Source organism: Neodiprion lecontei, chromosome 1 (assembly GCF_021901455.1).
Source record: "Neodiprion lecontei isolate iyNeoLeco1 chromosome 1, iyNeoLeco1.1, whole genome shotgun sequence".
Taxonomy (NCBI): domain Eukaryota; kingdom Metazoa; phylum Arthropoda; class Insecta; order Hymenoptera; family Diprionidae; genus Neodiprion; species Neodiprion lecontei.
In genome coordinates, this window is record NC_060260.1 from 12,538,827 (window position 1) to 12,564,258 (window position 25,432).

Below are 25,432 nucleotides of genomic sequence, written 5' to 3' on the forward strand. Positions count from 1 at the left end.
TAAGCACATACAACGTTTCAAAATAAAGGGCAAACGCTTAACTCTAGGTGTCACGTCGGTCAAGATCACCTATCCGGTGAAATAAGTGTAACTCTCTCTCTCTGCGAGCCGGGGCCGAAGCGAACGGTCGATATAAAGTCTAGTCCTGTCATATTCACATTCTCATAATTTCGTTAACATTTGGGAAAACAAAACAAGTCAAAAAAAAAAAAGGGGGAACAAAAAAAAAAAAGAAAATTGACACGACGATTCATACAAGAAGTGTAACCCAACGCAATCCCAATCTTTCGGAGCCTGTGAGCCTAAAGAACAAATCCAAATATCTGATCGACGAACGACCACGCAGTATAATCGGTGAAGACCGATTCTATAAAAGGAATATCAAAGAACTTCAACATCCATGATCATCTACGGAGCCGTTAGGCCACCTCTCTTCATCAGAGATATTCCGAGCTAAGTCATCTTTTCATTACTGATTTGTAGGTGGATTGTGCCACAAATCTGTAATAGCCTTCTTAAGTCAGTATTTTATATCTTCGTCTGTTAACTTTATTGTAATCTCACCATAATTTAGAGTCCTTTGTCAGTAGATTCATTCTTTCACTAGAATCATTTTTAAATTTGAAGCATAAAGGAAAAGAGAGCCAGTCTTTCGTTAATATGGTACAAAAATTTTACCAGAATAATTATATACAAAACGTCGGTAATCGCGTTGAGTAATTTTAACGTGTGAATGAAAGAGTGAATGAGATTTTCTATGATTGCCTGTTCTTTTAAAAGGTTATACCAAAACTCAATAAATCTGTGTTCTACATTGTTTCCTCCTGATTTAATGTATTTTGTTTATTGAATATATCTAGATTTCTAATATAACATAAAATCAAAACGTATCGGTTGAACCTCAAAAAAAAAAAAACCGTTACAATATATTTACAAGTTATTTGTAAATTAAAAGTGACTTAAAACGCCGGAATGAAGAAGAGAAGTATTCGCTTTATTTCATGAAAATATACGATATGCACTATACAGCTGTTCCGAAATAAATCAAACCCTCTAGTTTACTCTTTCACAGTGATCCTAACGTTCCATCTACTCCGTAATATCTTGAAATATGATTAATCTGGTATGGAGAGTGAAAACCAATGTTCGTAGCAATATTTCTGACCACAAAGCAAAGAAATAAAAATCCGGTAGGCCGTAGATAATTCATACTAATTATTGAACGAAACCTCATCCGTCAGTTTCAACCACACCAGATTCGACGAATTATCTCGCTATTCATCTGGATCACCGTGCACGGCAAATCTGTTCTGTACGGTACGATCAAATATAATGGTACGTATAGGATAAGGTGTAAATTTCGCTGGCGGCATAGGGATTTAGTATATTGATCTAATTGTAACAATAATACACAGGGAGAGTCAAACTCGTACGCCCTAATGCGTCGTAATTATTGTCGGTCCCTCCTCTAATTCCATGGTTGTAAAGGTGATAGGCTGTAACGTAACATTTGCATCTTGGGACGGACACGGTTTCGAACGTATTATATTTCATTCATATGCATATCGTGCCAGGCACCTTATCGCCAGTTACCAATTAGACCTTACAACTATAGGTACAGGAATACAGTTGGCGTATACATATCTACATCTCGTATTCAGTGCCCTTGGATTCGGCAAATTGCCTCGAGGAAGCCGCGCAGTTAACTGGAGAACCTTCTTACGGGTGGAGTGCCTTTGGAAAGCTCCTCCGTGCAAAGTCATTCCGTTTCCTATGTAACATCTGTTTCACGGTAAAAAGTGAACCCGCCAACGTTTTCTTCTTTTCATTCCAGTTTTGCTGATGAAATCTTTCCTCTTTCTTCGTTTTTCCACCCCTAAATTCTTCATGACATCAGGTATACGGATTGTTCCATGGTAGCTCTGCGGCGGCTTACGTGGAGCTTTAATGTTGTTATCTGAAAATTTCGTTTACGGTACAAGACGGCTGCCTTGAAAATACCGAATTCCTTTGTACATGGAGAATTTAAATTTTCCTCCTGCAAAGTGCCTCGTCTCTGCGAGATATTTCATGAATTTTAGACTACAGTATCGGGCTTTCAATCAGGTTCTTCAATTTCTAGTCACTATTTCTGTACTCTTGGAACCGTATGCAAGCTTATTTCATCAGTGTTCAAACGGCTATTTAGCATTTTAAGTGGACCTGTACCTGTAACTTGAAGCTCTGTACCTGCAATTAGCTACTTTATGGTTCTAAATTGTAACCTGAGACACTTGAGTGACAATTGTCCTTTTATCAGAATACATGACTTACATAAAGCGTTAACAGACCGAGGACTAAGATTGAGATGCGCGTACCATACGGATCTCGGAAAACGTTTAAGTGACTACGTGATGTAAATTTGACACATAACGTCGAGGAGTTACTGACAGATTGATCTGAAACTTTGCATCACTGATTAACCTGGAATCGTTTTATTGAATGCTTAGCGGTTATGAGTTCTCTACATTGAAGTCCCATGGTTCATATTGGTCAAAATGAGGCATTCATTGTCACGGCGATACTCACGTGACAATGATTTTGCTGATTCTTGTCATAATAGCCAGGCATATTTTCTACCGGCATCTAATATAACCTTTCCCAATCAACCTGTTGACATCACATGTCAATTGTCAAGGAATTTTCAAGCTGATGGTAAGAATTGATGTACAACAGTCACAGTCATCTCGAGTTCTTTGCGGCTACAGTATCGTGCATTTAGCTCATTTTCCAACAGCCACATCCGCGCACTTGCCTCGTAGTGTTTCGTGTGCGACGGACAGATAGCAACTTCTACGAGGTTGACCAACTCCGGTTGGTATGGCCTTCTTCCTCCAGATACTACAATCCGAAGTTTCTCGAGGGGTTTTCAGAACGTTGTGCAACTAAATTGTATAAATAGTTCCTAGTATCTGTCACAAGCAGATATAACGCTCGGACTTGTTTGTGTTCTTGTTTACCAGACAGGAATGATGAGAGTATAAATTACGCAGTTCTGGTCTATAATTTGAATCATGTTCCGAGTTGTGTTTAATTGTCAGTTGAAATGGAAGGATTGTCAAAACTTTTACTTATACATATTCTGTCAGGCACATTAATTCTCCAAGATTTGCCAGAGCTAAGTTACATTATCGTAGTAGTGGTCCTTCGTTTTCTCTATAAAGGGAATGGAAAATGTGAAAAGAAATGGACAACGAAATTTAAAAGGTTTGGAACAGCAGGTCCAACTACAAGCTAGCAACTATTGTGCAGTGTAGAAGTTGATTTTTTTTTTTTTTTTTTTTGAGATAAATCTAAGATCTGAATTTCAGATTTCATCAATTCATCGTCTCAAAAGTGGACCAATTTCTCAATCGCTATATGCGGTGGTAAAATTTATGGTGGATCAAGTTCAATTTAATCATAGTCGGAGCTTGGAACGCAGCACTTTCGCGTCTTAATTACCAGATACTGCTTTTCAGGGTGCAACAGCTGCGCAGGCTATAACTAGCGTGATAAGCACTCATAGGCTTTCAGACACCGTCGATGAATTAATGTAATAACGTAATTTTCATTGTTTCTGAATTCGTTTCGCAGACATTTTCGTGCGATATTAATCATGCCTAATATTCACTTATTCATGTTTCAATTTTGCCGACGAACTTCGACCAACGAATGTAACAAATGTACGAGCCGAGTGTTAAAGTGTTCGGTAAATGTAAGTTGAAGGGCCGGACTTGATGCGAGTAATTCGGTCACTTAGTGGATTTAACGGACCATTATTTATGATTATTTCGCCATAAAAAGAACGTGTTTATATTTCGATTGACAATTACAAAAACACGTACAGTCCTTTTTATTAAACCAGTAAGAAAGAAGGATTTTTGATCCGAACACTTTCGCTCAGGACAGTGCGATCCGTTGATTGGAAAAGTATCCCATAGGGGTTATTTGTTGACCCTATGTGCCAAGTGTTTAGACGCCACGTGTGTTTATCCAACCTAACAGTCGAGCTATGTATGTATACATAGTTGTATCACCTTTAGTCAACAACTCAGACCTTCCAACTCCCTTTCGACTCCCACACATCAAAACCCTGTTTCTGACCGAGATAAAATTTTACGGAGCTCTTTCCTCCTACGCATTCCTTCTTTTTGTATCGTTGTTTTTTTTCTCTGCCTCGGGTTTTCGTTTTTTTTCTAGCGCCCTTGGATTAACCATTGCAAACTTATTGATCTTGAAGCAAAGTACAATCGTAACAAATTCATCTCACGTATCTTTAATTCAAATCAATCAAGCTCACAGTGCTCAAGTATTGGATTTTAACAACTATTCAAATGAATGGTCTGCGGGATATACGATTAATGTAAAGAAGTTTCATGGGGAAAAAGTTGCTTTCAGAGAAACTGACTAAGTTTTTGCTGACAGAAAGGATCTGACTTGAAATTGAATTCTCATAAGGGATCAGAATTCTGTAGTCAGCTGAAATTTTTACAAAACATTTCGTAAATTCAATAAAAGCATAGAGATGAAGGATTTCCTACAATTTTATAGAAGCTCATCCAGTATTTTGTATTGGACCACACAAATTTTTTTATCGAAACAAAACTATGAAGCGAATAAATAAATGCAGTGAAGATCTCGTACCAAAACCAACAGAGTTTAACCGTTTCTATTTTTACAATGAGGTACAGCAACTGTTACAAATGTTATAAATCGTAGTTTTCAGGTATTCAACGGCGCATTGATATTTCCATTTTTCTCGCATAATTTCTGTGTTATACAAAATGCGTCCACAAGACGATTTTATTCGAGAAAATAAAAAGAATTTCCTTGAATGTATGACTAGTGCCTTCCAAATTATTTAACAAAATTATTGGGTTCTTACAAAGAGAAATATAGTTCACGAAATAATAACAACAAAATTTTTTTCACATAATCTTTTTTTTTCCATCAACAGCGGTAACAAAACTTTTTTCTGAATGTATAATAATAACAATAATAACAAGAACAACAACAACAACAACAACAATCGTTACCATTTACCGCCATATCCGATAGAGTATGTCTACAGAACTTTGCAGGAGACTTGTGATTAATCATCATCGTTATGCGGCCATCATAGTGACCATCATTATAAATTATGATACTTTTTTTCTCATATTTTTAGGAAAATATTCCAATCCAGGAATATGGGAATCTGATATCATCAACAGGCGGATATTTCGTATTAAAATATATGCAATAGTATTGATTCTTGACTCAGCAGCCTCCTCGAAACTTCGAATCGTCCTTCCATAAACGTTCTCAAAGCATTTTGATGCGCTAGAGCACCGATAGGCGGTGGTATCCACCTGCTCTCATCTCTACTGAGTGGTCAAGTAACACTTCAGTCGGTACATAAAACTGGTTATCTGCCCTGTATTCACAACTACGAAGACTTTACCGAGGATCACGAACACTTGAGCCAAATATGAAATCGAGTACGGTTCGAAGAGCGTTGTAGAGACCAGACAGGGTAAGGGAAACGATGAAAGGTACACTCGTTTCAAAGCAGATTCGTGCTCTTTGATACGATACGCATCTTCACAGCGACAAGTATCGAAATTGAGTGGTTGAATTAAGTAAGTTCAGATTTGGTTTGAGTTTCATTATACGTTCAATATCGCTGAGAGTTACATGGACGTGGAAACGAGTGACGCCATGAGATGTCAGGGAATTGCTGCAAACACGTCAAGAGACCAAGAAGATGTTATTTTAGAAGAGAACTTGGCCGCTCGTGGATGTCTCGGAAATTTATCTTGCCATCAGATACTCTTGATACACATATATTAGCACTGTGAGGAAAGGCTACGCAGGACAAACTCATTTCAACAACAGGATTTCCACAGAACTCTTGGACGGAAATGAAGAGACCCATGTCGTAAAGTTTTACGGATTCGATGTTCGGTAGTAAGAAAGAAAAATTGAAAACTGTTTGCGACATCTTTTGAAAGAGGTTATGTTTCTTGAGAATATTATTCAAACATGCTGGTACTTATTTCTTTCAACTACCTCATATTGTTCAAATATCTCACACCCAACGTAACCCAAGGCAAACCTAACAGTACGAGATAAAATACTTGACCTATGGAGTATGAAATTTTCACGACCTATTGACAATACTCAAAATAAAAATGACAAATTATTTTTACACGGATAACTCTGCCCAATGTTGATTTTATCATTTTTAAGGAATTACATTTATTTATATTTTATATACGCACTACAATCAGACCACGTTGGGGGCGCTATCATTTCTGATTGTCAAATCGTTTTCATTGATTCACGAACATTTCCCACCTTTGATCAAATTCTCACGGCAGAGTATTTGTTCCATGATTTTCATCGAGTTTCTAAACTTTTTTCCCTCGTATCATAACATCTCGTATGGCTTAAAGTTTCTTCACAGATTTTAATTGTAGTTGTAAATGCTTCCAGCTCAAACATAGTAAGTGAGTATGGTACGATTTATAAATAAAGTACGTTTTGACGTAACTTTTTATTGTTTCAGTTCCGATTTTATACGATAGCCTTCGACCGATAATAAAATATTCCACAATTTTATATATTTTACAATTCATATTCCATAATTTTATTGCACGATCGTCTTACATTGAGCATTTTTCAAATTAATGTGTGCATAGTTGGAGCGCTTTCTTCGAAAACAGCGATGATGGAAGGTCGAGGTATCACGTGTCGTGACAATCGTTCTAAATATACGAAACTAAAAACGATTCTTATTAATTTTTTGTGTCTTGTATAGACTGGATCAACATGAAACGAAAAATGATTAAAACCGAGCAAGAAACTTTTCTTCTTAACAAACTACAACAAGAACATCAGCCTTTATTCGCTGTGCTCGACCCTCCAATGCAAAGCGGATATCGCATACGGCTAATGAGAATTACAGATGTACTAATTGTCACTTTGATCTCTGCGATCGTTACAAAAGTACTGTTTCGTAGCAAGTTCGACACGCATACCTTTATTCTCCGCATCGATGTATAATTGTTTTTCTTCCCACTTCTGATTGCGTGGTCCTGCAACCCGTAGACTTACATTAATCGATCAAGTCATCATCCGTCGAGCTTAAGACACCTATCCGCTAAGCCCTATATTCACTCACTTTGGACAAAGCCGCGACAAATCATAGTTTTAACAGAGTAACAATAATTTGTCACATGTTGTGGAAAATGGCGTCATAGGGTCTTTTGATCAAGCACTGCCAATTCTGGATGACACATAGTAATCGTGAGTAATTGAGACACGAACCTTGAACAAAGTCGAAAAAAACATGAAAAAAGTTAAGATCACTCTTCGCACACAAGTTTTTATTAAAAACAGTTGACAGGCGCTTTCGCAGCATTACTACATGGAACAATGAATCTATTAGAGATCCGCACAGGATCCACAGCACCATAAACCATCCATATCCATGGTAGATCTTTAATAAACACCTACAGAAATCCACAATATCTATGGTCAGATTAAAGCCGGTTACGGATATCCATTGGATGTCTATGAACATCACAATGCATGTAAGCGATGTTCGCTCTCCTCTCTCGCCACAAAAGAGATTCAAATTACACAAACCTTCAGCAATTCAGCCCTTTCGTTTACTCCGAATATCGCCCAATCTCGACATATTTTGTCTAGGGCAGAACAAAAAGTGCACATGATAGTTTCTAATATTTTTCATGATACGTCCATTAGAGGTAAGTATTCCGTGTGGGTAAGATCGAGGTGCATATGAATAATGGATAGATTGGAGATCCGAAATTCTTCTCCACATAATCCATTAGATATCTATTAGAGATCTGTATTGATATTTAGTAGAGTTCTACGAGATGTATAGCAAGACATTTGGATCTCTGTCAGAGCTCTATTGCACTTCATTTCGATTGAAATGGATGTCAAATAAAGGTATTGTATATCCCATGATGGATGTCAATTAGAATTTGTCAAAGAACTTTCTGTCAACTGTTTTTAACAAAGTTGCTAAAAGTTCTAACGCTCTTTGCCACATATCTATAAACATATATTTGTCATGAATACCGTACACTTATACTCAAGGGGTTAATCAATTTTGTAATCTGATCCACATACGTCATGTAATCTTGTGTAATCTCGGAAATCTCTCATAACCCCTAGTAATCGTTTGTAATTTTTGCATTCACTTTGTAAGCCTCATGTTTTCTTCATAATCCATGAAATTTTTGTAATCACTGTACAATCCGTGTAATCTTCGAGTAATCTTTGCAGTATCTTGGCAATCTTTGTGATTTTTCCTGTTTCTGGAATCTTTGCAAACATTGGAATCTTTGCAATCTTTGTATAACATTTTCAGTCCTTTGGTAATCGTTGTAATTATTGTTGTATCCGGAATCATTGTACTCCTTGTAATCCGTGTAATCTTCGTGTAATTTTTGCAGTCTTCTGGTAATCCTTGTAATTTTTTCTGTCTCCGGAACCTTCGTAATCCTTGTAATATGTGTAATCTTTGTGTAACCGTTTCAATCTTTTGATTATCCTTGTAATTATTGCTGTACATGAAATTATTGTAATTCTTGTAAACTATGTAATCCTTGCGTAATCTTCAGGGTCTTTTGGCAATGTTGTGATGTTTGCAATCCCGTATAATCCATGTAATCGTAGTTGGCGTACGCCACTTTTACACAGTATTCAACCCCTTGCTTATGCAAAACATATTTAAAAAAACATGTTTCTACACGATCACTTGTAACGAGCGATCGCCAGTTATTACAGCACATTCTCTGCGAAGTGTTCTTCCATTCGGCAATAAAAAGCAAAAATACTGAAAAACATTTCCGCGGCCACCGGAGTTTCACGACCCAGATCCATCAATTATACATATAGATATTATAACTCGGCAATTATTTTTTCACCGTAATTTGTTCTCCGAATGCAAAACAGCACCTACTCGACCTTTGATTAGGGGGAGGGGTGGAAGTACGATTAGTAAACAAAGGTCAGAGGTCGCCGTGGGATCTCGTTTTACGCGCTGCTGACCGTTTCCCGGATTTTTCCCGCTTAATTTTGCAACACTTGCCTTGTTTTGACCCTCTGGTTGATCCCGGCCGTGCCGGTCACCACCCGTAATTAAATATATTTATGAAAAAAAAAATGTGCGAAACGCTTTCATTCCCCACACTTTCGGTTGTTCTAACCGTGTGATGTACTGCTGGAACGTGAAAGGAAATCTTTTCCACGCATCTACGGCCAACACTTGTACTCAATTTGCTGTACATGTAAATGGTTTTCTTTGACACCGCGAATAATTATTTTCGTCATATTTATTTGGCAGAAGAAAATTATTACGTGAAAAACTACCTTTTGCTTACCGTGAAAATCGAATGTTTCCTGACGTGCTCAGCTAATCAATTGTATTCATCGACTATAAAGTAATATCGAACCTTCCCTAGATTCACACACTTTTCAATGTTCATATTTCACAAAGTTCATTTCGTCTCCATCTCTCAGTAGATAAGCTTCGGTTTTATATTTTAACAAGCCAACTTTGAACTCGTTTTACAATGAAATTGAATTTTCTATAATCTAAGTATAACATAATTTTTCAAGATGAATTTTCGAAATTTATAATATACACTTTCACGCTCCTCTTTATTTTTCTGCAATGGTAATGATGCGGTTTATTTTTAACTTGGGAATCAATCCTGCATGGAGAAAATCCAATCTTTGGTAGTGTACAACTTCTTTTTGATGCAGAGGATTGAACTTTCAGTTAAATTATTTTAAAAGTATGTGAAACAAGTTTAGAGTGCATTACGTCACAAAATGTTACGAACACGAATTAAGGACTACCCTGCATACATTTAATGGGTATCCAAATATACATCGCACCTATATAATACATGTAAGTACACTAGGTAACAATATCAAAAACATAGCGCTAGTATTTTCCAAAAATATCTTACTGAAGCAAAGCAGAGAATTCTTCGTAACAGTGACCGTATAATCGTAGAAATTTACGAAGAAGCTAAATATCTTACGTTGACATCCGTATGATCTTGAGATTTTTTGAAGGCCTGTGCTACGATCTTGATTAAAATAAGAAATCAATTTTCATTGTTCGTTAAATTTTCACGGCCGTTTTATAGAATGTTACCACGTATCACTTGGTCCTCAATCCTACTGATTCAAATTTGCCTAGGCAAGAAGAGAAAATACGCAGATACAAATGTAGAGACGAGGTAATTCATGCAGATTTATACATACACAGGTATACCTATATATCCGCTTCAACGATCAGGGTTTCACAGCAGATCTCGTGCCGCCAAGATCGTAAACCGTAGCCAGTCGAGCGAAATCGAGAAAAATAACCGAATCACTTGACGCGATTCCGCGGTTATGAAAATAGTTGAACTATGCAACCAGCAGCGAGTTGGGATATTTATTGAAAATTTTCATATTATCTTTCGTTCTTGTTCCGACAGTGCAAAAAGTTGCGTGTGTTTTCTGAATCGGAAATTTAAGCTGTCGAAATATTGACTTCTATGTTATAAAAAAACTATCCGTCATGTTTCTCATTTCAATTTATACACACAACTTGAGTTTAGGTTAAATGCTGTCTTCAATGCTAGCAAATATCATTCCAAACTTTCCAAACATTCGGTAGCTTGCAATTTTAGAATTGCATGCATTGAAGGTGTCTGATGGTATTCCAGAGAGTGTCGATATTGCTGTACTTCTTTTTCAATCTCATACCTTCAAAGTTTCCCATTTCGAAACCCCACTTGAAGTATTCATCGGGCGTTCGAATATCGAAAGAATAGTCAATCATCCACCATTGAATCTATCGAATCACCTCGACAATGAACGCCCTGGTGTTTTATTCATTTTTTACAGTTTATGGACCACTGTTAATACTTATGATTATTCGAATCCCGGGGGATTGTTAACAATGTTGCGATAACGAGGCGAAACGTTTGCAGATTTTGAGTACTCAGGTACAGCTCAGAAAGTTCAAATATCAGGATCTTGTTCCGTAACTTGAATGTTGACAATTCCGAAAGACAAATTCAAACGGAATTCCGTAACCAACGCACCCCAGAACTCAGCTGACAATGCGTCATCTTCCATCATTCAACGCTTCCTTGGAACTCTAAGAATCTCAGACGAAATTTCGTAATATTTTTTCATCTTATTTATCACCTTCTCTTCGGTTTCTCTGATACCTGCACCTGATGTATCAGTTTTGGTCCAAGTAAAAGCCTGCTACGATAACTTTTCCATTCGAATCGTCCTTTGGTCACTACGCCAATTTTAAGCCATTTTTAAGACAAAGGTTGTTTCAATTCTTGATGCAGTTTCGATTGAAGTTCGAACTCGTTTGGGCCTAAAGTCACTCGTGAGTTATGGATTAGTCCAATGATGAGAATAGTCGAGTTGTGGTTCTCATTCTTAGCTCGAATTCAACCTGGTTCAACGGTGGATATAATAAATTGACGCTCGTAAATCGCGAATGCTACTCTCAGGTCAAGCTGTCAGTTTTATAAGTCTGTTCGGTCAACCGTCATGGGTATAAAGTCACCATCGATCTGTTATTGATATCATTCAATGCTTAGCCCATCGCAACTATGTTCCATTATGCATGAATATGCCAACTTTGCCATCACGTTTACGAGTACATATTGTCCTGATAAACAGCCATTTACGATCCGACGATTCATTCCGTAATGACAGTATTTAGTCAGAGACTGATCATTAACGTTCTGTCGATTTGATATTTCTTCCAAAAATATCAGTTCGATTAATTAACCACCAGTCTAATGTTCGAAACTAGAAACTAACATGTTCCTTTCATTTTGAACCATGGAAAAACTTACGGTGGTGAAAAATCGAAATAATATCCCAAAAATGTCTCTATAGTCACGGTCCAAAATATAATTATGAAAATTATAATTCAACTCCAAATCAAGATGATGTTTAGTGAGTTTTCCGTGAAAAAATATATGTTGGAAAATGAGTCACGACGGATGGTTGAGAAACGCTGCCCACAAAACCTGAGTTATGGTTTCGCGAGGTTCCAGATTCCAGGATGTTGTATCCCTGACCAAAACCCGAAGATCTATGGGGAATGACAGCACGGAATATTACTACTGGATTGTTTTTCCACGCCTTAATGCGCGAGTATCGTATAGGAGTGGTTTCATATCGTCCGCTGAACCATGTCGAGCTCTCGCCTCACCCTAGCATGTGAGGGTTTCCCGTTTCCGTCCACAAATCGTTAGGGTGAACCGCGAGTTTGTATAAATCAGGATATAAAGTTACTCACGTGCAGCGCAGCGAGAAAGTGCTCGCAGTTTGTGAGGCAGAGGGTAGATATAATGTAGTACAGTAGACGGGTGATAGCTGTGTGTAAATACGTCCGTGCATCTTTTTACATAATAATTACATTACGTAGCCGTAGTTTCTACAATTAGAGTAATTATTTTACCCAGACAAATGAAATTCCGAGTTTGAAAAGTTCCGAAAGAGTCAAATTCCGAATTTTTTGCTGGCGAAACTCAAAGTAATGAAATCAAACTTTAACGAAACATAAAAGTTTCGAATGGTTGGAAACCGAACGCTCAAAGTTTCGAAAGGACAAAATGCCCGACAAGTCAAAGTCCTAAAAGTGCGAGACTAAGAAAATTAGAAAATTTGAAACATCGAAATTCGGAATGATCGAAGATTTTCCTCTTTTCATTTTTCTTTTTTTTTTTTGGATTTCCGATATTTTTGATTTTTTTGATTTTTTACACCGACTCGTTAAGTAAAATACGCTGTGTGAGTATATTTTAATTCACGGAATTTTACTCTATCGGAACTTTACTTTTCGGAACATCGCGCTATTGTAACTTGAATTTTCGGAATCTTGCATTCTGGAACTTTGAACCGTCGGGTTTCCGACCGTTCGAAACTTTGTTGTTCCGTGAAAGTTTGATTCTTTTACTCGAAGTTGTGCCACCAAATAATTCGGAATTAGGCGCTTTCGGTACTTTTCAAATTCGCAACTTCAACCCCCGGTTGCACGTCTGTGCTGGAGTCTTTTAATTTATTAAATGTAATATACCATTTTTTAAGTAATAGGCTCCAGATTGTGTCTACATCTAGTTATCCGTTACATGTATGGGACATTCATTGCCAAATAACGAATTTTGACCGCCACTTTTTTCGTTTTGCTTGAACTTTTATAGATCGAACGTTTTCAAGATTCTCTAAAAATTATTGATTTTTTGTTCGGTTCGATCGTTTCAAGATTGGTCGCATGATGGAACTTTTTCTTGCTTTAACGATCACTTCAAAAAATTTCGGATTGGCACCGATCAATGTTGAACTTATCAAAATAATCATGAAAAAAATACGAATCTTGTGATTAAGCTCACTTCGGCCGCGATTTATTCAAGCATCTTGGAAATTTTTTTATGAATTAAAACTTATATCATCTTACATTTCTTCAAAGTTGTCAAAAAATTGAACGAACTAATTTCACGTTTGACATCATTGTAACAAGCTTTTCACGTGGTGAAAAATGTTAAAATTATTTCTTCCACACCTTTAAAATGTTAACACTAATCTATCTCAGTTTATACTTCATGAAGCTGTTCTGACAAAATAGTTTAACCAAACTGTTTCATCACGAAGAAATTAATTTAAAAATGATCTGATCAAAGAATATAAGTATTGAAAATTCCTTGAGAACTTTAGGAAAGGCGCAACCTTAGCAAGGTTTGAATATCTATAGCCTAGAATTGATTCAACGAAATTAAATACATATTTATATGCATGAAATTTCATCATTTGAAATAGCATGGAATGCCCCATACGTATATAATTCTTTGTTTCACTTACATCTTTCATTTCCGACGGGGACAAGTATGACTATATATATATATGGTTTTATCTTTCGAAGCATAAAACGGTGCGAAGAATATAATTATTGTACGGTGCGGAACAGTTTCATTTCCATTTTTATGTTCCTGGCTGTTTTATAGCGGCATCTCATACTTTCTATTTTCCCCTACCGCAGTTCTGGCTGACTTATTGTCAAAAGACAAAACCTGTCGCCCCCCGTCGCTCATCACCTGAACATCTGTCAATACATCGAGTTAAAACACTTCCCTTGTCCATTTGTTTGGTAACTTATACATTATATCAGTCGTTAAGTGGAACGAAACAACAATAGGAATAATCGAAGAGCTTTCATCCCCCGATAGCACTTTACGAGTATGGCCTCGATTTTTACCAACAGTTTACTCATTGTCAGATTTCGTTCGATGAACAAAGCTCGGCCCACCCACTCACGTCTTCATGCCTGAGAAGGGACGAAATAGTAAGAGATTGCGCACGACAATAGCTCTTTGGTAATGGTGTATAACACCCAGTACCGACAATAGTGCCGCCCTGCGATACCAATCTCTACGTAATCATACCTGACCCGCTCTTCAGCCAGGGATGAACCCTTGCTCCACCCCATAATAGATGGCCGTATGTATACCTGTACTCACCCTATGATATGTGAGAGATGTACAGAGGAGATTTCCACGCTGATTAAGAACGTATTGACACGATCGATCAGGCGAGTAACGGAGAAACAAGGAAAAAAAAAAAAACTGCACGGACGAATGAAACGAGGATCGAAACGGCTTGGACAAAGTTAATTGTGTCGAATTGGGTCAGGTATATTCGTCATGTGAGAGATTCTTCGTTAACGTATTCAAGGTTCGTACGTTTCGAGGAATCTAAAATTTTTCAATTCCCTGACTTTTCAAAGCGTTGCAGCTTGAGAATAGGATTTTTTCCAAGAACCTTTGAACCAAGAAATATGCCGCTGATTAATGATAATTTATTTACACATTTACGTATTACCTAGTGAATATTTTACTGTCTGACTATCAATTTACAAACATCCTGCGATTATCCGTACAAAAAAAAAAAAAAAACCAAAAAAGGCTTGGTATTAAGTAATGCATGAAATGATGCGACGAAATAACATTTTTAGTGCAATTTTCTCTTCTTAAGATCGATGGTACTTTTGTATAAGAACGAGTTTACTTCTTCAATAAAATCAAAATTCCAGTCTTATTTTTGAAATTCGCTCAGTTTTCCCTGACGTTTCCCTGCTCTGAGAAATTCTCTAGATTTCCCCGATTTTTCAAGTTTTCCCTGTGCGTACGAACCTTGTTATTGCAACCATTTTTTCGGACTTTATAGAAATGTGATTTTGATAACTAATTATCTACAAATGGTGATGTTTTTCTTAACTTCTGTGACTTTGATGTCGTGCAGTATTGTTAACGTTTGGCTTTAGAATTAAGATCCTTCATACTTGTTTATAAATTTTTTGTGTATTCGTATAATTTTTTCCTTATTTCCAACATGGTCTTTACGTCTGTGAGACTATAAACATTGATGTGGGAAATTAGCTGTATAATTCATGCTTGTTTTATCTAAGTATACATTTTTTCAATAGCAGTGTTCGAACGATCGAATTCCAATTATGGATCAATTCTCGTCGTTAAATATTACACAATGAAAAAAGAAACCATTTTTAGACTAATATCACAACTAGATCGCTACGAAAAATTCAGGATAGAAAATTTTTTGCACTGTACCTCAATTCTTTCTATAGATACATACATATGGCAGTGAAATAATTTATCTAATGCTAAAGTGTTTCCACTCGAAAGGTTCAGCTTCACTCTCGTGGATCTATTTACAAAGCGAGATGAAAAATGATGTTTCTTAACGATCCGATTGAAGCACCAAACTAATACGAAGATTGCGTGTCGGTACACTTATTGTAATAAAAGAGGTATAGGAACAGGATATTATAAGATTGATCTATTTCATGTTGGTGAGGTAAATTTTGCTCCTCGATGTTGATACCGCGTAACAACGAAGAACAAAATCAAATACACTACAACGGTACTCTCAATGTTTGAAACAAATATAAACAGTAATATTAAGCAAAGCAGAAAGAATCCAGAGCACCCAATTGACGAGGGTAAAAAATATTGACACACGTGCTCGGGATGAATGTCGACGCGTAACAAGCGCTTGCGGTTACGCATGTTGGTACGTGAATTTACATCGGAAAATAAATGAACTTTAGCACGTCGTTCCATAGCAGCTCGCTCGTTTTCTGCCCTCGTGAATTTCGTACAATGTTTTCATGTTTATTAACATTTTTAGTGTTCAGTACATTCCCTGTTGCACCATCACTGTCCTGTCAGGTTGTCAGTTAACAACACACGGAGTAAGAATTTTTTGAATTTACCGAATATGGGGATCAAATATGGCGAAAACAATGCCATTTCGTTAAATAAAGAAGTGAGCAGACACCAACACAGCTCAGTAAAAAACAATTTTTATCGAGTTTATATCTAAACTGATAAATTTTGATTTTATACATCGAATAATAATAACCAAAATCTTCAATTTACATTTATAAAGTTTGCTTTTGTTTGTTTTATGTTGATAACTAATCACTGGTCAATACAAATTTTGAATCTGGGTTATAGATCTCAAATTTTGATATCTTCTACGTAACTAATTGAAGTAGGAACGATATCTCGGATTTCAAGCAATATTACCTATTTTCTCAAACATTTATTGTAAATAACAATTAGAGGAAATTCAGTTTCGCATTTCAATTTATGAAAAAAATGATTTAAATATGAAACTGAACTCTGGTTGGTTGGTATTTGCAACGAATGTTTGAGAAAACAGGTAATTTTTATTAAAATCAGAAATGTCGTTCTGGTTTCTACAAAAGCAAATTTTATCTCATAAAACTATCAGATCTACGCAGATCTACCGCGTAGTTGGATTAATTTTGCAATTCTCTCTGCTACCGATAGACGTGATTAGGAAATCTGCAGTCTGGTACTTGAAGAGAATAAGTATTTGCCAACTTCTTTCTCAGCACGTTTGTGTGATCCAGACTTTTTCACAAATTTTCGGCTTTTCCGGCCGCCCATCAACAACCTCGCGTCACAGGACCTGGATTTACTATTCTCTGGATTTTTGAGAATGTTTGTGATTGCAGTTAGCAAATTAGTTGCTCAACTTCGCTTGTTTCTGACAATGAAAGTAGTTAGCGATAACGAAGCGTATAAACAGCTTCTCTCAAGCCGGAAGCGATCCACGAATTTTTCACCCGAATCGAAGGATGAAATATCTCGTTCCTTTTGCCTTTTCAAATCGGCTAACTTCGATCTACCTAAAATTAATTAAAAACTCGCCAAAGTTTTCTTTCTCTCCAAAAATCTCTACTTCAATGGTGATGAATTTGCAGAAAATTAGCTGGAGGAAGTTAAGCCCTTGCGATGGACACTCTCGTTATGTGTAAAGTACAATGTAACGATGCTCATGCAATTTACTTAACGTAGGATATTCACAAACATCGGTACACTTGCATACGATGCGCCTTTTCTCGCCAAAAACAAGTTTGAAGTTCTTTCTCTCCACGATATGAATTCGCAAGGGATTTCTGCCGAAATATAGAACCTCACCCTCGAGTATCAAGGAAGTAAGTTAGGGATTCAAATCACATTGGTAACGGAACAACGAATCATCCGCAAGCTCCAGCATATTCGTGAAGAACAATTGTTGCGAGTGACTATGGGGATGTGAGACGAACTTGTACTATACCGACAGTCGGTTCTTTTCTCTTAAAAGAAATTCTACTTACCGACGGTACCTGGAAAAACTTTGTTGAAACAGTCTATTTTATTTTTAAATATGTTAACCCGACTCCGTTTCCGATATACGAGAACATAATTCGATGTAGAATTTTCTGCTCTACACGATTGTCCAGTCAATTTTGATCTGCCGATAGCGTGTTTTCAGGAAAATGCAAACAAACGTGAAATTTCGCTGTTTTCTCGAAACGCCGACTACGCAGATCAAAAATGACATCAAATTTCAGTTCACGAGGGACAAAAACCACCGTACACAAAAATCCAGCCATATCCCGTATGTTTTTAATTCAGACCTATTTTGACCGGACTGTGCAGCTGGTGTCGTGTTGAAGGTAAACGGAATTGAATTACACAGAGAGTAAACGGTTAATCTTCTCTGTGAACTTTCGGCTGAATGGAAATCATTAATCATGTTGTTGCGATGCACGAAAGCCGCATGAACTGCAGGATATATACCATACAGTACCTATATACCGCATGTTTGAAAGTTCAACAAATTAGTTAACGACTCGGTGACAGTTGACGACAGTGACTAGGAACAATAAATGTGATGAAGGATCCGCCGCCTCGTGCAGTCGTAAAAACTGCGAAGGTGTTCATCAAGCTGGAAGTATTATTCACACTCTTATACTTAGGTGAAGATGTCTACGCGAATAGTCCAACTTTGAAGCCGGCTTAACTATAGTATGATAAATTGCTTACAACCTGTATTCGTGAATTATTCGATTTCAGGCTCACTCAGAATGATATATGATACCAGACGAGAACTAGATATTCCATTTGTAAATGAAAGACGCGCCAGAATCTTCCGTGGACCGTTAGAAAAATTTGCTTCGAGCCTTTTTTAGGAAAAAAAAAAAACACTCAACATATGTATCATCCAAATGTGAGAGCGATGCATGGATGAGCATCGTTTTTACCCGTTTGTGTAATGTTTCTTATCCAATAAAAACTTGAGTAGGTAAAATCTTCCCTGCATTATTCATAGAAATTAAGTATTCCGATTCTTGAACCGTGAAAATGGGTTTTGAATAGCAATTTCAAAAACTTGCTTGTAAGAATCCCTGAACAAAAAATTGTTCAGTTGGTCGACATCTCCTACCTTGAAAAAATAATTTTTCACAAAATATGTATATGAACCATTTCATCTTTGGTTATTTCATGTCTTTTGAACCATCACGCTTTACATCGGAGTCAAAATGACCCCGCGGTATTTTCACCATAGATTCAATATGAAAAATATTCTGATTCGATCCAAGATTTATAATGAAATATCGTCGATATCTTTAATTCAGTCTTTTTCTGAAAATTCAACTTCACTTACTCAAATAAATACATTTTTTCCATCCCGTATTATCTCCATATCGCGTGACTAATGCCAAAAGGGCGTATAAAAATTGTACGCCCTTTTGGTTTTTCAAAACCAAAAGGGCGTATAATTTTTTTTTTTGTGCCAATCGTTTTGTCAATATATTCTAAGCCTAAAAATGAAAAAAAAATTTTCAAAGCCAAAAGGGCGTATATCTCAAGTTATAAAGCCAAAAGGGCGTATTATTTTTTTGATAATAATTTCTAATTTATTCCTTACTCAATAATATGCAATTATTATTCAAAATTTTGAAAAATCTTGATTTTTTTTATACGCCCTTTTGGCTTTAGGCCGGCAATTTCCTAAAGCCAAAAGGGCGTATATCTTGAGATACGCCCTTTTGGCGTTAGTACATCGAAAAATTTTTTTTGCAGATCTTTACGTTTCGAGTGATTTTAAGTCGAATGGCAAAAAAAAATTTTTTTATACGCCCTTTTGGCATGGATCCCTATCTAACTGCTGTAGTACGCCCTTTTGGCATTAGTCACGCGATATTTCTTTTGTTGAATATCTGTGTCTTGAAAGCTACTCAATCGATTTTCTGATCAATACATTGAAAATCCAGTGAGTTATGATTTTTTGGGTAGAATAATCCGTTTCCCGTTTTTTCATTCGTTGCCTTATGAATTTTTTTTCGATACTCAAAATTTTATTACTCTAAAAATAACGAATTTTTCTTGAAATATGATAGTCAAAGAGTATCCCAGAATTTTTTTAAACTTATTTGATTCAACATCTTTGCTTCTACGCAATCACTTTTGATGCAGGTTCAGAAAGTGTGTAGCGCAAGGATTAAGCTCGTCAATCGTCGCTGAACTCTGTACCTCCAACCAGTCCCAAAATATGAGCAAGGCACACAATTTTTGAAAACAACAATTTTGCTAAATGATTAGACACGCGTATGTTCCTAGCAGAAGACCTATCCTCATTCCTATATTTCATTCAAAATTAACGTGGCGAGGCTGGAAAGCGGTTGAATTCGCATAGAATGACCCAATTGCGCAGTTAGTAATTTCCACGGTTTTGATCCACAGTCCATCCGCTGTAAGTACCCTTTGGATTCTATTCAAGGCTGAAGCACATAGCACATTGAACTAGAACATTGATTTGATATTTATACAACACAGCCCATAGGTGCATCGATACGCGATCGTTTATTGGTCGGAGTGTGCCAAGAATACTAAAAGTATCATAAAAGTTCTCGGAAGATCATTAAGAGTGAAAAAGCGTTTGCCAAAGTTTAGCTTAGAATTGGTATCCATCTTTTTCTTCTACTCATGGATTCATATTTGTTAAATATTGATAAGAAAAGAAGATGAAAGATGTTTTGTTGTTGAAAATTTCAGGAATGTCTGCATAGGTTTTTATGGTATTCGTTATATCTCGTATCTACAGATTCCTGATCTTTTCTGTTATTTGTAAAGTGCACAACCACGCCTACCCTTTTTAATACTCAAGTTTATCGTAAATTCTCCCAACGGTTGCCAACCTAATGATAAGAAAAGGCGATTTTATTATGCGCAGGCATACGCCACTCGTGCCATGCATTGTCCCACAATAACGGCCTCCACTTGGGAGAGGACCAAAAGATCTTTAAGAAATGTATGGACGATTACCCCCCTCTAACAAGCCTTCGCTTCGATCTCACAAAACATTCCTGTCGACGCTTGTCTCCCGTCCAATTTTTGAAAGATATTATTGCCTTTTTTCCGAACATGCAAATGACATCCGGTTGGCTCAGGATTCACACGTTCAATGCTTCAAGAAGAAATATAAATTCCAGGACCACATATTCGTATAGGCAAAAAAATGTACACTAAGAGAAATTTTTATTTCTGGTTACCGCTCAGTACTTGACTAGTTTCATTTTTTACTATAATCGAAAAATATAGTTCTAGGTACAAAGTAAAAATTAGTTTTGTAGCAGTTACCAGAAAGTCTAATATCTGTTAATATTCTTTCTCATTATGATCACTGTTACTATATTTTCTTGTAACTGTTGCGAAAATATAATGCTTGTGCAGCATTGAATTGACGTTAAAGCCTTATTTAACTAAAAAAGTAGAGTAAACTTCACAAGCTGATTTTGTGTTGCAATTACCAAAAAAGGATCGACAATAGCGCAAAATGGTTAGGCGTACCTCGTTTTTCGTAACTCCAACAATATTCAAACAGTTTTTTTAACGATACCTGTTTTACTGAATTTTTCTAGCTACTACAAGAAATGAAATTTTTCTCCGTGTATATATATATATACATATTTATGTCGAAGTTCCAGATTTCGTCGCATATATATATCAAATGGCACAAAAAGCGTCTGTGCTGAAGTAGCGAATATTTCACCCATGTAGCGAAATTCTTTCACCATCACAAACTATACCTTACCACATGCTTGCACCCTTTGAATTCGTGCTAATATTAAAAAAACACCGTTTTTAATTTATTGCAAATTTACAAATTTAGAAGCACTCTTATCGAACGTAATGGCAACAACGATTAGGTAGAATTAACGCCGTTTTTTTCTAACACGATAGTAGGAAGTTGATTTATCAGTAAAGTGTACGAAGATTTCGAGACCGTGATAATAATTATTGGGGTGAGATGTAAATTCATATCATCGTTCAGACGTAAAACACAAACCCCCATTAGAGTCACTGTTTTCACGAGTTTCCAGTTTATCGGGTAATGATATGCCGAAAATGTAGGCGCGTATTGTTCCACGCCTGAATTTAAATTTCATAATCAACATTGATGACGGGTTGTCGAAACGCAGTATCGTTATGCTAATTCCAGAATTGTACAACAGCATGATTTCCGCCTGAATAGTACGCCTGCGTTACTGTAGTGAAAAGCACAGCAATTTATTTGGCAAAGTTTTATAACATTCAGTATTGACACATTCCACTATATAATGAGAATTAATTGGTGCGTTTCAGTTAAAAATTCTACATGACGTGATGAGAATTCGGTAATTTCTTGTTTCGGTTCCGATTCAAAGGCATGAATTCTCGACAACTGAAATTAAGCAAAGTTGCCACAACTAGTTTTGTTTGGTAGAATGCACTCCAACATGTGCGAAATGGAAATTAGACTCAGAGAAAAATTTATCTAAAGCTGGGAAGAATGATAAAAAAAATTGGTGGATTAAAGTATGCAAATGATTGTTCAATATTTGCAGGCCACTTTCTCAGGGTTGTCTTCCGTTCAGGTTTTTAAAATTCACCCCATCTGTACACGATGGTTAATGTGTAAAACATTTACCTTGTGGAACCATCAAGTTCAAATATCCCGATTTATTAATACTTGGATTTCTTTCAAGTCCGTAATCAACAAAATCACAACTACGCGTCTCGAACTAAATCGTATACCTATGCAACTCCGTAGAATATCGAATTACATTCCGTCTTTGGATCACGGCAAATTAATTTGGTTCACAAAACGAAGCTCGGGAATTTTCGTTTGTGAAAAAATCTGGCCGTTCACTTTACATCCTGTCAGCAAACTCCGTGTAATTTTCAGAATTCCATACCTATGGGGTTATCCATGCGTTACGGAAATTTTTGGAGTGAAAAGATTCAAATGAAGCACATGTACAACAATATAGACAAGAGACAATAAACCTGAGAAGCTTTTGTCAGTCACTTTGATCTAAAGCGGTGAACATTTGAACAACCATGAAAAATATCTGGTACATACAAAAGTTTGAGTTGAATTTACGTCGATATAAATACCAACTCCGGATTTCGCTTTGAAGCCACCGCAGAAAAATACGTTTCATACTTATAGCACGGTCATATCTCTGGGCGAAATCGCCGTGAAAGCGCGAGAAAAATCGCTCAAGATCCTTGCATTTCCTTCCCATGCAGTTGAATCATCTCGTAATTTCCGGAAAATATCTTAGGAAACGATTTTCCACTTTTGCGGAGAGAAAACTAAAACAGAAAGATCCAACAATCGATCAATCATCCCTCGGAAGCCGTGCGTGAAAGATTGATAGCGTAACTCACACTCTTTGGCCTACCAGCAACTCTTTTCCTATTAAAATTCGACACCTAGATTTCTCTTTTCCACCACCGTTTCTAGATATCACGTGAAGTTCTTAGGCGCACTGCTTCGAGTACCGGAGTGTCTGACAACCGTTTGTACGACTCCTCATTATCCGAACTGCGGTTTTCGGAGTGGATCCTACCTCAGGGAACTCGACTCACCCATCTATGAGGGGAACGTCCCTCAATATCCTGCGGGCGGCAGCAAGACGATCTCCAACGTGAGCTGCTAGCAGCAGCCTTGTCAGTAGCTGACCCAGCACCATCACACCCACAACCATCTTCATCCTCGACCTCACTGGGCCCGCAACTTCTGATCGTCACTGTCCTCATACCATCACGATCACGGGGAAAACTTTACTACGCGGAAACTTGGAGGAGCGTTAATAACCACGACCAACGAAACGATAGTTTCTTGATCCTTTCAGAGATACCTGAGAGAAGTTGATCGTTCGAGGTTTGTACAAAATTTTCTGACGCGGTGTCGGCTTCGAGACACTGTGTCATGTGATTCACTGCATCGTTACAAAGTCACTCTACACCAACCTGGGTTAGGGGGAAGAGACGTCGCACCGTGTGCGGCACCGTTTGAAAAAAAAACTGAGCACGTAATTAAAACTGGAGTAAGAAGATGTAGCCTCACATGTGCTGAATACTTGGGTCACTGGAAGCTGACAGTATCATTTGCGCTTTGTGAACCTCACAGATGTAATTGCCGCAGTCATTAACTAGTAACTCAAACTTTCACGTTCCAACAACGAGAACACTTTCGCATAAAGTGCTGTGGTGCCTGCATCGCGCACTTCACGCCGTTTTTACTAGCTGCGGTGAATGAAGCCTTCGTCAACGAATCCCGGTACCTACTTCAACCCGAACACCAGTTAGCGGGCAGTTTTCCGTCTAGGGTAATTATTCTTTACTCAAGTTTGTTTCGAACGTAAAACTGCTCGAGTTCGATGAAAGCAGTTTAAACCAACGTAACTACGGAACACCGAGAGATGTCTAACTTTTAACACTGAATAATTAATTCAATTAATCCTCGTCGTGTTTTTCCTACTCGACACGCGTACACGTTTAAAACTCAAGCTACCAATTTATACTGTCCAACGTAAGTAACAATTTGTACTTTACCAAGTTCACCCCATCATTGTTTATCAAAGTTTTCATAGTTACAAATATGCCGTTAAACTCTCGACATGGTTCACTAACACAAAAAGTTGATCTACCGATAAACCGATTCCAGTACGAGCGGGTGACTTTGAAAGTTCAAAAGAACCGCTACCGAAAAACTTTGCGATAATCCATCGACTGTAATTTTTACCACTCTCCTCGCGATAAAGTCACAACGAAAATTTGATTCCTAAAACTAAGTCAGGGTCCCTACGGGATACGCGTTACTTTGGGGTAAACTTTCGCAAAGCTTTCCGAAGAGGATCCGGAAGCGATGGTCACTGGTGCCTTCCGAGGTGTTCGCGGCTCGGAGATGAAGACCCGACTGACTGGCTTGTCCGTCGGCAATAGCGCAGGCGCTCTTCACATACCCCGTTCTCACTCTGTCAGACTCTTTACCCCTCAGGATTCTCTTCCACCGTACGCACTCGGTGAAGCTTTTCTTCTCGCTTACGGTTCTATAGGAACTGAGGGGCTCAAGTGATCCCACCTTTTTCTGCATGTAGTTGGTTACGATGCAGGCATGTGTCTGAAAATCGTAAGAACGGTCTTCAAAGTCAGCGTCCGAGTATTTATTTCAACACCTCTTACCAAAAGTAGGAGAATTCAAATTTCTTACGAAAACTACCATGTTTTGGTTTTCGTTGCAAAAACTGGCACGTTTCAGATTTCAAAATGAAAACTTGGATGTTCGTCGAACAGAAACGAACAATATTTCTATTTTACGACGTTTTTTCAGTGTTTTATTGTTTAGCAATTTCTTCTGATTAACTAATTCAAAATTTCGCGATGCAAACTACTGGAATATCAAGTAGGCAACTGAAACTGAGCTCCTGCATTTTTTGCAAAACTTTGAAAAACCCTAAGTGGGAGAAAATCAGTCCAAGATAAAATCGTCCACGTTGGCCGGCAATTACTACATTGCTAAGAAGAATCCGAAAAATATCTTATCGAATAAACGCCGACGAATGAATTCCATTCTCACAAGGAAAGTAATTCGTTGGTAATCGGTCTCGACGCTTGTTCAAATTATACATATGCGTTAAATTACGCATTAT

General features: G+C 37.3%; 1 protein-coding gene across 3 annotated transcripts in view; it reads right to left on the reverse strand.

Annotated features, from left to right (window-relative positions):
- LOC107218453 (dipeptidase 1) overlaps nucleotides 1–24,685 on the reverse strand; it is a 141,520-nt gene extending 116,835 nt beyond the window's left edge. For 2 of the 3 annotated variants that reach the window (XM_015656332.2, XM_046738173.1), the window contains exon 1: nucleotides 23,367–24,685. In XM_015656332.2, the coding sequence (XP_015511818.2) occupies nucleotides 23,367–23,491 (125 nt within the window). In that variant the 5' untranslated portion in view covers nucleotides 23,492–24,685. The remainder of the gene's footprint in view (nucleotides 1–23,366) is intronic. The other variant, XM_046738168.1, reaches the window with a different exon arrangement.
- Nucleotides 24,686–25,432: the final 747 nt, after the last annotated feature.